The sequence below is a fragment of the Carassius auratus genome, chromosome 37, assembly GCF_003368295.1.
Source record: "Carassius auratus strain Wakin chromosome 37, ASM336829v1, whole genome shotgun sequence".
Lineage (NCBI taxonomy): Eukaryota > Metazoa > Chordata > Actinopteri > Cypriniformes > Cyprinidae > Carassius > Carassius auratus.
The window spans coordinates 12,130,076-12,142,607 of NC_039279.1; the positions used below are offsets into that span (position 1 = coordinate 12,130,076).

Below are 12,532 nucleotides of genomic sequence, written 5' to 3' on the forward strand. Positions count from 1 at the left end.
GAGCAGACATTACAGCAGACTCTGGAGAGCATTCTAGAGTGGACTCTGGGGAGCAGACTGGAGCAGACTCTTTTAATGACTTCAATGGCTGAAGCTGACTTTTGGCTGAACTCCAGGAATAGAGCCATCTCTGTATTGTCCTCCTTGGCTGGAGGTGACACTGGAGCAGGCTCAGGTTCAGGGGTTGGAGCCACTGTGGGCATCTCTTCTTTCTCAGCCCTCCTCCTATGGACTGAGGTTAAATGGCATCTTTGCCTGTGCTTGAGGGATTGTACAGGCTTGAAACAGACATATGGCCTGGATGAGACATATGAAAAGCCATGAAATAGGCAAGGGTACACTTGTTAGAAGTGGACAGATCGAGCATTCATGAACTGGGTTTCCTGGCCCTTTGAACTGATATGACAGGAAGATCCCTCAATTTAGAAATCAGATTGACAGGGGCTAATTTCTTGGAGCTGTCCTGCTCCACCACATTGATTGTATACGTTGCTTTGAGTCTGGTAATCGTGGCCTTGGGTCTGGTCTTCTGTCACAAATACAGAAGAAGAAGACGACATGATGTCAACAATCTTTATTCACAGGTATTTCAGAGAAGCAGCAAACATGAGAGTATGTAATTCAATGAAGATAAATTGTTCTTAGCTTGAGCATTAAACAGTCTTTTTTTGCTGCAGGTGTGTGGTGAAGGCTTAGTGAAGAGTAGAACTGAAGACTGACTGAAGTAGTGATGTGGCGTTTGGCACCAAGGCTTCGGAGCTTGTATCAAAAAAATTAAACATCTCACAGTGAAGCTTGATACATTTTGCCATAACAATGTGACCTATGACGTCTGAAGCTTAGTTTTGGCACACACCCACGTGACTGCTTCATTTTGATTCAAATAACATGAACCCATTGTGCAGGTTTAAGTGTCATTCACTTCTTTGATAAGAATAAATCATGATACAAATAAATATTTACGTTTTTTTTTTTTGCATGTTCTGTTTTTGTGTGTGTGTGTGTGTGTGTGTGTGTGTTAATCCCCAATTCACCAACACTTCAACTGACCATTGTCATTAATTTTGATTATACATGACCCATACATGAGCCATGCATATCATTTCATAAATGTATTCACAGATTAATTTATACACATGCTGTATAAGTACAATGACACTTTTATTTTTATTGCCTTGTATTGTTTTCTTAGCACAAACTGATTTACAGGTGCATCTCAAAAAATTTGAATATCATGGAACAGTTCTTTATTTTTTGTAATTTAATTCAAAAAAGCAAACTTTCTTATATTATAGATTAATTGCACACAGACTGAAATATTTCAAGAGTTTTTTGTTTTAATTCTGATGGTTATGACTTATAGTTTAGGAAAATAAAAAATTCAGTATCAAGTTTTTCTTTTGAATATTTTGTCAAATATCAATCAAAAAAGATTTAAAAAACAGAAATTTTCAAGATCTCCAAAGCAGGTTTAATTATGCACTCAATACTTGGTTGGGGCTCCTTTTGTATGAATTACTGCTTTAATGCTTTAGTCCTTATTGATGCCCAGGTTGCTTTGATAGTGGCCTTAAGCTCCTCTGTATTGTTTGTCAGATGTTACTTATCTTCCTCTTTACAATACCCCATAGCAGGGGTGGTAAAAGTACTCAAAAGTTATACTCAAGTAAAAGTAGATGTATCTAAATAAAAAATGACTCCAGTAAAAGTAGAAAGTCCTCCATTCAAACATCACTTGAGTAAAAGTACAAAAGTATCCAATTTAAAACCTACTTAAGTACCGGAAGTAAAAAGTAAATATTCAAATTAACTGTAAATATCAATAATTAAGCAGATCAGTTGTTTTGGGAGTGATATGCAGTGTTTTAATTGAACAAATGATTAGATTAGATACTTTAAAATTTGTTAGATTTACAATCAAAAGAGACAATGAAGAACCTTATCGCAGTATAGGGATTGAACTTTCAAAGAGACATGTTCCCTAATATCATAGCTGCATCAAACAGAAGATGTGGAAGATACAAGTAAAGACGGTTTCAGAATATCAATGAGGAAGAACCACCTCTTTAAAGAGTTAGTTCTCCCAAAAATGAAAATTCTGTCATTCGCATTTTAGAGGCTAAATATCACGTTATTGGTATTATCGCTTCGACCTGCGGACATGAAAAACAACCACAGACTTGGCAACACTGGTTGGCATATACTACACAGAGCCGTAATTCACTGACAATCTACACAAAATCGATTTTTTTTTCTCGATTTTGAAAGCGATTTTGTGTTAGTTGTCGGGGGACTACGGCTCTGTGCAGTAACTGCCGCTCCACCTGAACCAGTGTTGCCACATCCGTGATTGTTTTTCATCTCCGCCGGTCGAAAAAAACCCAATCCCAATAACTTGATATTTAGCGCCTAAAATGTGACTTTTACCAAGGCAACCCTTTCAATAAACGTATATTTTAACCCCGGGAAGCAATTTTTATCGGGGAACCTCCTGGAAACGCGTTTTTGGCTAGTTTTGGACTAGTTTTGAGAAGCAACTGGTCAGGATTTGTTGTGAAAACCTGGCAACCCTGATCTGAACGCATGTGCGGGAAATAATACTACTAATTACAGGAGCGTTACTGATGAGATGAGCATGAAAATCGCATTCGACACAGCCCTACTGAAATTTCATTCACCTGTGGCAGGCAAAGAAGACATCTCAGCCGATAAGAATGTCCCTTGACTTCAGTGAATTCAAACATATCCTTGAGATATGGCCATGGGTGATCCCTGTCGGGAATCTCGGGATCATTGTGGGCAGCAAGAGCTGCACTATCACCTATTTTAGCGATCATCTTCCACCTCGAACTAACTGCTGCGTGAGCGTATGTTGGCAAAGAACTCACAAAGTCGCGCTTTCTTTTTTTCCAAAAGAAAACCAAATTTTTCATTGGTTTGTAAAATCAGTGTAGTAAATACTTGAAGCGGGCATGGGGAAATGTATCGGAGTAAAAAGTAAACTTTGTCTTTAATAAAGTAGTGGAGTAAAAGTGAAAGTAGATGCAAATAAAACATACTCAAGTAAAGTACAGATCCCCGAAAAAAATACTTAAGTAATGTAGCAAAGTATTTTTACTTCGTTACTTACCACCACTGCCCCATAGACTCTCTGTGAGGTTGAGGTCAGGTGAGTTGGCTGGCCAATCAAGCACAGTAATATCATGGTTATCAAACCACTTGGAAAAGGTTTTAGCTCTGTGGGCAGGTGCTAAAGTCCTGCTGCAAAATAAAATCAGCATCTCCATAAAGCTTGTCAGCAGATGGAAGCATAAAATTCTCCAAAATCTCCTGGTAGATGGCTACACTGACTTTGGACTCGATAAAACACATTGGAACAACACCAACAGATGTCATGGTACCCAAATCATCACTGACTTCAGAAACTTCACACTGGACTTTGGATTCTGTGACTCTCCAGTCTTCCTCCAGACTCCAGTCCCTGATTTCCTAATTAAATGCTAAATTTACTTTCATCTGAAAAGAGGACTTTGGACCAATGAGCAACAGTCCAGTTCTTCTTCTCCTTACCCCAGGTGAAAGTTTTTTTTTCTGGTTCAGGAGTGGCTTGGTTCTAGGAATGTGACATCTGTAGCCCTTTTCTGAAGATGTCTGATTGTGGTGACTCTTGATGTGTGACTCCGGCTTCTGTCCACTCCTTGTGAAGCTCTCCCAGGTTCTTGAATCTGCTTTTCCTGACAATCTTCCCAAGGCTGTGGTCATCCCTGTTGCTTGTGCACCTTTTCCTACCAGACTTTTACCTTCCCGTCAGCTTTCTATGAATATATTTTGATACAGCACTCTGTGAACAGTCAGTCCTTTCAGCAATGACCTTCTGTGGTTTACTCTCCTTGTGGTTGGTATTAATGATTGTCTTCTTGGCAACAGTAGTCTTTCCCATAATTGTGGTTGCATGTTCTAAACTAGCCCAATAATTTATACCCAGTATTTATACTCAAAATGAATCAAACTAATTAAGCTCAAGATGGAATATTCTTTTTACACTGTTTGTAAGATGGGAAGGAGGAGGCAGGAACTGGCAAACATTGCAGATTGGAAGCTGGGAAATGTAGTTCCCAGTGGACTGGGCTGGTAACTGAGAAAGTGAAAAAGTGAAAGTGACGTGACATACAGCAAAGTATGGTGACCCATACTTGGAATTTGTGCTCTGCATTTATGCCGCGTTCCAGGCAACCAATAACCCTTGTTTTTCCAACTTTCTTCCCATGAAAGTGCACCAAAACAGCAGTCCAACCCGTGACTTCCCACCAGTGAACTCGTGAGCTCTGACGTCACATAACCCACGAAACAACTATGACAGCCCCTATGGATAATATTGTCTATGGATGCGGTGTTTATGCAAGTGGTACATGGTGAGAAAAAGACTTTAGGACAATATAACTTTCCAATAAATTTAATAATTTAGCTACAATTCCTGGTGCTCAGCACGTTTGAGGTGACTTGCCTGGAACGCTACAAGTAGTGAGTCTTATTTTCTTTTTATAAAGTCGTGATTTACGGGCTCAAAAACCTACCTGGAACGCAGCATTAACCTATCCAAAGTGTACACACACACATACACACTGTGAACAGCAGTGGGCAGCCATTTATGCTGCGGCGCCCGGGAGCAGTTGGGGGTTTGGTCATGGTACTGAGGGTGGGGAGAGCGCTGTACATTCACTCCCCCAATCTACAATCCTGAGACTCAAACTCATAACCTTTGGATTGCAAGTCCGACTTTCTAACCCTTTAAGCCTTGACTTCACCCCCCCTTTTTTCCCAAAGTGAGAGAAGGATAGTGAATAGACAGAGGACAGTGAATAGACTGGTGACTGGGGATTATGTATTCCATACATTATTCAAAATGTATGGAAAACATGGTGATATTTTGGACATATTAGAGTCATTAAATTGAAGCCATTTAAAACATTTTCTGAAATATGTATGAAATGAACATGAAGACAAAGTATACATGTTGATACCATTGAACATGTTTTTTAGGTTTTAATATATATATATATATATATATTAGGGGTGTAACGATACGCGTATTCGTATTGAACCGTTCGGTACGACGCTTTCGGTTCGGTACGCGGTACGCATTATGTATACCGAACGGTTCGTTGGAGTAATTAATTATATTTGAAAAAAAAAAAAAAAGAGAGAGAAAGAAATATAATGATATGCGTTCAACAAGGTAGCCCAATAACCCAAACAACGTAACAGGCAACGCCCCTGACACTCCCGAAGAAGAAAAAAACACCATCTTATATGTTTATGTTAGGCTACTCAGCAGGCGCTCGCTCACTCAGTACACGCTGAAGGCTCGTTGCAAAATAGCCAATGCGTTTAACAGACTAGAAATGAGAAGATCCTCCAATAACCAACAGGTCTGCTGTTTGGGTGCACTTTGGATTCCCTTTAAGCTATAATGGTGATGGCAAGAGAGTGGTGGATAAAAAAACAACGGTATGTCGCATCTGCAACATGACAGGGTACACCAGCGGGATTACAAAAAAAAAAAAAAGAAAACCAGCGGGAATATCTGGGATATATGCGTCAGTACTATCTGGGAAAAGACGAAAAAAAGGAGAAACATGCACGCAGCAAACTATCCCTGCAGCATTTAGACACTATAGCTTACAGGGAATCCAACCCAAACACCAGACCTGTTGGTTATTTTAGGATCTTATATTTCTGGTCTGTTAAATGCATTAGACATTTTGCAACGAGCCTTCAGCGCGTGCTGAGTGAGCGAGCGCCTTAGGGGCCGTTCACATATCATGCCTAAAAACGCATGGAAAACGCTAAGCGCGTCTTTCTCCTCCTTTCCAAAGCGCTCGGGCAGAAGCGCTCATGAGGCGTCTGTCTTTGCTAAGCAACAATGACGTGCTCTCTCCATGAGACGCGGAAATTTCAGCGAAGGATAAATGGATTTGCAGCTCTAAAAATCGCTTGCAGTAGCTCTGCTACTAAATTTATTTCAAAATTGCAATCCATATACAACTATGATCAGCTGTTCCTTCATCTTGGCTGAGCTCTCAGCCTTGTTACGGGAAAGGATGAAGCTGATTGGTTGGTTCTTGTCACATGACCCGCGGTGCGCTTGCGGCATTCTGAAAAGTTGAGATGTTTTTACATTTTGCTGTATCTAAAACGTATCGAACCGAACCGAACCGTGACATCAGTGTATCGTATCGAATCGAACCGTGAATTTTGTGAACCGTTACACCCCTAATATATATATATATATATATATATTTTTTTTTTTTTTTTTTTTTCCTTAATTTATCATTGACCCAGCTGTCAGTTTAGAGTTGAGATTTACAAAAGTGCACATCAGGGTTTCTTGGCTGATAAATGATTCAGAGGTCAAAAAGCTAAAAAAAATGCTCAGGTTGTAGGCAAACCAACACAAATTGTTGATTGTTTGCTTCTGATCATGCTGACTAACACTTTCTGTATCTCTCCCAGATGTCTGAAGAAGTACAGGAATATATGCTACATGTTTGCTGTGGGAATGGAGGGACTATGCTGTCTTTTTATCCCCCTTTTACGCACATTTGTCTCGCTGGTACCCTTCTCTGTGCTGTATGGTTACTTTGATGGTGCCTACGTTGCCCTCATTCCTGTGGTAACGTCAGATGTTGTAGGGACAACATACCTCTCTTCAGCTCTTGGGGTTGTGTTCTTCCTCCACGCTGTTCCCTATCTGGTCAGCCCACCCATTGGAGGTAAGAGCCTGCTATCATTTCACCACATTAAAAGAGTTATTTTTTGGAAGGATAAAGTTTATAAAATAAAAAAAAAATGGTAATTATGTAACTTACTTTCTTTTTTTTTCGCATAGGTTGGTTGGTAGACACCACAGGGACTTACACGGCAACATTCTTTCTGAGTGGGTTCGCCCTGATCTCCAGTTCTCTTCTGCTGTTCTCAGTCGCTGTCATTCGTCGTTGTAAAAAACCCCAAAAGAACAGCCTGAGCAAAGACCCCACATGAGTGTCATGTGAAGACAAACAAGTAGACTATACTTCTAAAAAAAAAAAAAAAACACCTGATGATAATTTTACCAGCCACTTCAGTGTTGGGACAGGGATTGGGGAATTTTTTTAATTTGTCTAGTTATTTGTTTAATCAAATTTTGTTAGCATATATCGAGTCAGTAATAATGTTTAATGGACAGGAGTTGTATGTGTATAAAAAATTCTCATGTGCCATTTATTGACTTTCTTTGACAAAAAAAAAGTCACATCTGCACTAGCGATCTTTAAAGCACACACATCAAGACTTAGATTATATATTTTTTATATACTGTGTTTTCTCCATCTATCTCTCAAATTTCATAGAAATGTGTAAGTAGTCAGTGAGTTTTCCTTTAATTAGATGGCAGTGCTGATCTCTAGATATCTGGAAAATCTGATCTGTAAAATTCAGATATACTGTAAAGGGTACATTTTTGACAAGCTATGTTTTTTGTTACGATCACGAGTTTGCTACAACTAAGCTGTTCTTCAACGATTCTTTGGATGACAAATAGTTTCTAGAGTTTACAAAATGCTGAAGATATTAGGCTAATATAAGTTTGTATGCATGCTTCTAATCAAATCATCCAGCATGCTCATTAATAATTACCATTATAAGAATTTATCAACTTGTCAAAAGGTTAGAAAACAGGAAAACAACAACAGAGGAAAAAATAAGTAACTTCTAAAAAGAACAAACTGCAACTGCAATATCATCTATATATGAACCACTGTTAAAAGCTAGTGCTGCTTTTATCCACAGTAATCAACAACTTTTAAATAGAACCCTAGTAGTAGGATAAATATCTTTGAACAATAATATCAATAAAAATATCAGATTGGACACATACATTTCTTTTTATCTTCAGCTCCTTTAAATCTCATGCTTCATTAAAATGTTTTGAATATAAAGGGTTAAATACCCAGAGTATATTTATATATTGTAGCTAGACATATAATGATATACTAAAATAATCTCACATACAATTTATTTCACATCTGCTTTTGCAAGTTTAAGCAACATTAGTTGGTAAAATCAATACAATAGGTTAACGTAAATTTGCACAACAAAATATTTTATTTCATATGAGTTCTAATGTTTCCTGCAATCAGATAGTTTATGTGATGAAGTATTACAAGTTTAATGCTATAAAAAGTAAAGCTTACATGCCAACACAAGTTATATTTGCACTTACACATCCAGTATTCCTACAGTATTTTCAATATACAATGACAGATGATGAAACTACTCATTCCTCAACACCATATGCATCAAAATGACATTTAAAAGAAACAGCATAATGACCTTTAAAAAAAGTGACTGTTTAAGTGGGAAGGAAACTGAAATCCTAATACAGAGAAGAGTTGAGTAAAACATAACTGGAAGATGTAACACCTGAAACACCTGACATACAGTTTCCCAAAAATTAAGTATAACTGCAAAATCAATGTAACAAGACTAATAAGTCTGCACATTAGTTTTTATAGTTGTTTTTTATGAGAAGAATTCTTCCGGGTGACCTTAATTTTATTTTATTTCAGTACAAAGTTCAAAGGAGAGGCTCTTTTTTTTATTAGATAATTTTTTATTAGAGCCATTCCTTTGAATATATATATATATATATATATATATATATATATATATATATATATATATATATATATATATATATATACACACGTCACTACATTTTATTTATTCTACAATTTTAAAAGACAGTATTAGGTTTTATTCTGAAAGACTGTAAGACAACGGAGTAAATCATACAGATCTTTTAGGTAAAAATGTACATTTCAGAGGTGACAAAAAGTATTCTGTATCCATGACAAAATGCAGGCCCAATTATACGACTATATAAAAACAGTTTTTTGTCTCTAACTGATTTTGAGAATGTCACACTAAAAGATGAGAGAGGAAAAACTATCAAGAAAAGGAGAGATGTGAGACTGTATGGAAAGGCCTTACGTGGACGACATTTCATGCAAATTCCTAGCTGCAGGGACTCGCTCTGTCATGTGGCATTGACCGGATTCATCAACATCATCACAAGGGTAACATATTTATGTGCATGTTTTTTGTGCACAGATACGTTTTTTTTTTTTTTTTTTTTGCAACTAATTTATGCATCTTTGTAGAAAGTTTATATATTGCAATTAATCTCACAAAGATTGCTGAGGGTTTCATCATCGTCTTCATTGTCTGAAGTGGCTGCATAGCTCTTGGTGTCCCCGAACATTTCCTCTTTCATTTTATAAAGGAATCCCAGTATTTCATTGGCCTTCCAATCACCTGGGTCATACTTGATATATCTCTGGGCAATGTTTTTCAGTTTCTTTGCACTTCTATACCCCTCACTAGATTGTGGACTGATTTTCAAACACTCCTTGTAGTGTTTGATTGCTAAGTCCTCGCATCTGTTGCAGTACTGTTGGAACTCAGCATAGTAATAATGTACTACATGCACACCATCATTATTCTCTCTAGCTGCTTTAAATGTTCTGGCAAACAGTTCCTCTGCCTTGGGCAGATTACGTTTCTCCCCGTATTGAAGTGCGAGGTCACTCATGGCAAAGACAAAGGAAGCTTTTAGAGAAGTTGCCTTTTCTAAATAGTAAATGCACTGATCACGTGCTTGATTTACCTCAAACTTGTTTCCTTCCCATTGTTCTTTCTGTAAATCAATTTTCTTGGTCTTGTAGCACAATGCCAACTGATGATGTATGAAGGCTGAGTTTGGTGAGGTTTCAAGTGCTGTGCTCAGCAGTTCAATTGACCTGTCTACAGATCCTTGATTCCTGAAGTACTTCCCAACATATCTTATGACATGTGGATTTTCTGGAGAGCCTTTCAGAGCTCTCTCCATCAGTTTCTCAGACTCATTCTTCAACTCTTTGGAACATAAGTAAAGTTTAAGTCCTAGAAGAACTCTAGAGGAATCATCATCTGGCTCGATGTCAATGGTCTGTCTCAGCTGCTTGATTGCAGGTGAATCCACAGTGCAATATGTGCCTGGTTCGGTGCGATACAGAGCTTTTGCATAACCGGCGTTCCATTCGCTATTTTCTGGATCCAGTTCCACAGCCTTCTGAAAAACTTCTGCGGCTTTGTCATAATATTTGTGAGATAATTTAAGATAGGCCCATCCCTTCTCACCAAGCACTTCAGAAACAGATGAAGGCTCGATTGAAAGTGTTTCATTTATCTTCTGAAGCTTCATCAGGTAACTTTCACATTCTGCGTAGTTCTTCATATGGTAGTTTATCCAGGCAAAATTCCCATAGGTGACAATGAGAGTCTTGTCACAGTTGATCCCCAGGTTTTCTTTAATGAGTGTCTCAGATTTCAACAGGTGAGTAAGAGCCCTTTTTTTATGCCCAATAAGGAATTTCACATATCCTAAAGAGCAGTGAGTTCGTGCAACTCCCTGCTGGTTCCCTAGACCCAACTCGACCTGTTCCTCAAGCCTGTTGATGATATTTGTCAAGGCGAGATCCCCTTTTTTAATGTCCCAAGTGAAGTGACACTCCAGCTGATCCAGTTTTGACTGTAAACTATCCTGGATTGAACTAACAAGAAAACAAATTAATTGTTGTATAATTAACAATTATATTATATTTAAGCAGGGTGTTCACCCTGTTTATTACACACACACACACAAACACACACACATATGTATACATTATAGAGTGGCAGGAGAATCTCCTTATCTCCACAAGCACATGGACTGATAAATTGGGCCAGGATGCCAGTACTACACTTTTTTGGTTTTAGTTTTTAGAGAAACACCCTGTTGTATGTTTTTAGTCATGACTCATATTTAAATGATCATTTAAACTACAGATACTTTTATGTTAGGTTATACGTCCTACCACAATACATCTTAAGGCTAAAAGTAGCTCCTAACATGCCAATTTAGGAGAAAATCGTACAAATATTGGCCACGTCAGTCCTAAATTTAGGACTCCTACATTTTTGATCTAAGAGTATTTCACAAAGCATTTTAGCAATAAAAAAATTGGCTCCTAAATCTGTGAAAAGTTAATATAAACATTTCAGAAACATTTAACAATAATAAACTTTTAAAAAGGTATCGGCTTTGGTTGGAAGCTTATCCCAATTTGTTTTTATAAGGCTGTATCTTTAATGCCTATTCTCGCGTCCAGTTTGGTTTTCTTTTATGTTTGTATGTCTAACTATCAGCCATGATTATTCTACTCTGCTAATTAAAAGGCTGGTTGTATTCATATTACAAACATTTTATTAATCACTTAGTCACAGAAAAAAAAAAAATCCATGTGAAGTGGTGAAATCACACAGTCCTTGATTAACGGCTGGTGTATTAAGCAATATAGTACATCGGGCAGGACATCCATTTTCTCACCAAACATTAGTTCATTATACTAGTAAGAATTCAATTGCAGAGCTCTCTAGTTCAGTTAGAGAGCTCTCCAATTCAATTGTTAGTAGTAAAAATTGCAGTAAAGGGCACTGTTATTGTAATTCTTACTAGTAAGAGTTTAATTGTAGAGTACTCTAATTCAGTTCTTACTAGAAAGAATGCAATTGCTCTCTTATAGTAATTATAACTAGTAAAAATATATTTAAAGATCTCTCTAATTGGCATTGTTATAAGTAAGAATTAAATTGTAGAGCTCTCTAACTGCGTTGTTACTATTAAAAATGCATTTACGACGAGAACGTTTGGAATATTTTTGAGCTAAAACTGTTTATCTATTTCATATACCAATCGCGATTCACAAAACCTGCCAGCTAACGTTAGTGAAACGCACAGGGGAATCGTTCTGCCTCCACCTAAGCCTTTTTTATATATATATATAACAAAAAAGTAACATTGTTTACTAACTGAAAACAGGTTTATACCCTGTTTTTATACAGTCTATGGTTTATATAAGAGGAAATGTTTCTTATTTCTTACCACTGTACTGTTATTATGGTGACAATGAAGTAGACAGTCTGAACAGTTTGAACAATAAGCTTCACTTGAAACTCGACAGTTAGCTTCTAACACTACTCGGTTCATCCCGGACAGATTTCAAAACATGCCAGCCTTAGTTTCAAATAATAAATACATACAAAAAATTGTTTCAGATTTAGAAAGTGTGCTCACCTCATCTCTGACATCCTTTTATTTGTATCTTGAGAAAAAGTATACGAGCTAGCGGAACAGCGATGTGTTTCACTAGTTCAGCAGTGAGAGCAGTTCCTGAATGATGCGTCATGCCCTATGGTCATGCCCATTCACATCAGTTTACTGACAATATCTGCTTCCGAGATTAACAAAAGGCATATAACATATGGAAAACAATATGCTTTGTAGGAGCTATACTCATTGTCATTACATACTGAAATAAACTTTTACACAATAAACAATTACAGACATACCAAACTGAACTTAGCTTGTTCAACGTTGTTTCCTATTTATGTACTGCGTCACAGATGTTAAAGT

General features: G+C 37.4%; 2 protein-coding genes across 5 annotated transcripts in view; one reads left to right on the top strand and one right to left on the bottom strand.

Annotated features, from left to right (window-relative positions):
• LOC113056207 (monocarboxylate transporter 12-B-like) overlaps nucleotides 1-7,259 on the top strand; it is a 26,283-nt gene extending 19,024 nt beyond the window's left edge. For all 3 annotated transcript variants that reach the window (XM_026222803.1, XM_026222805.1, XM_026222804.1), the window contains 2 exons: nucleotides 6,514-6,773; nucleotides 6,890-7,259. In XM_026222803.1, coding sequence (XP_026078588.1) covers nucleotides 6,514-6,773; nucleotides 6,890-7,041 — 412 coding nt within the window. In that variant the 3' untranslated portion in view covers nucleotides 7,042-7,259. The remainder of the gene's footprint in view (nucleotides 1-6,513; nucleotides 6,774-6,889) is intronic.
• Nucleotides 6,884-12,332, bottom strand: LOC113056208 (interferon-induced protein with tetratricopeptide repeats 1-like). Of its 2 annotated transcripts, XM_026222808.1 has the most exons (3): nucleotides 12,194-12,332; nucleotides 9,707-10,631; nucleotides 6,884-7,020 (listed from the first exon to the last, which is right to left on the bottom strand). In XM_026222808.1, exons 1-3 carry the CDS (start codon nucleotides 12,205-12,207, stop codon nucleotides 6,976-6,978), a joined length of 984 nt encoding a protein of 327 aa, XP_026078593.1. In that variant the 5' UTR covers nucleotides 12,208-12,332; the 3' UTR covers nucleotides 6,884-6,975. The 2 variants fall into 2 exon arrangements, with proteins under 2 accessions (XP_026078593.1, XP_026078592.1); XM_026222807.1 differs by lacking the exon at nucleotides 6,884-7,020 and having other exon boundaries at nucleotides 9,137-10,631.
• Nucleotides 12,333-12,532: the final 200 nt, after the last annotated feature.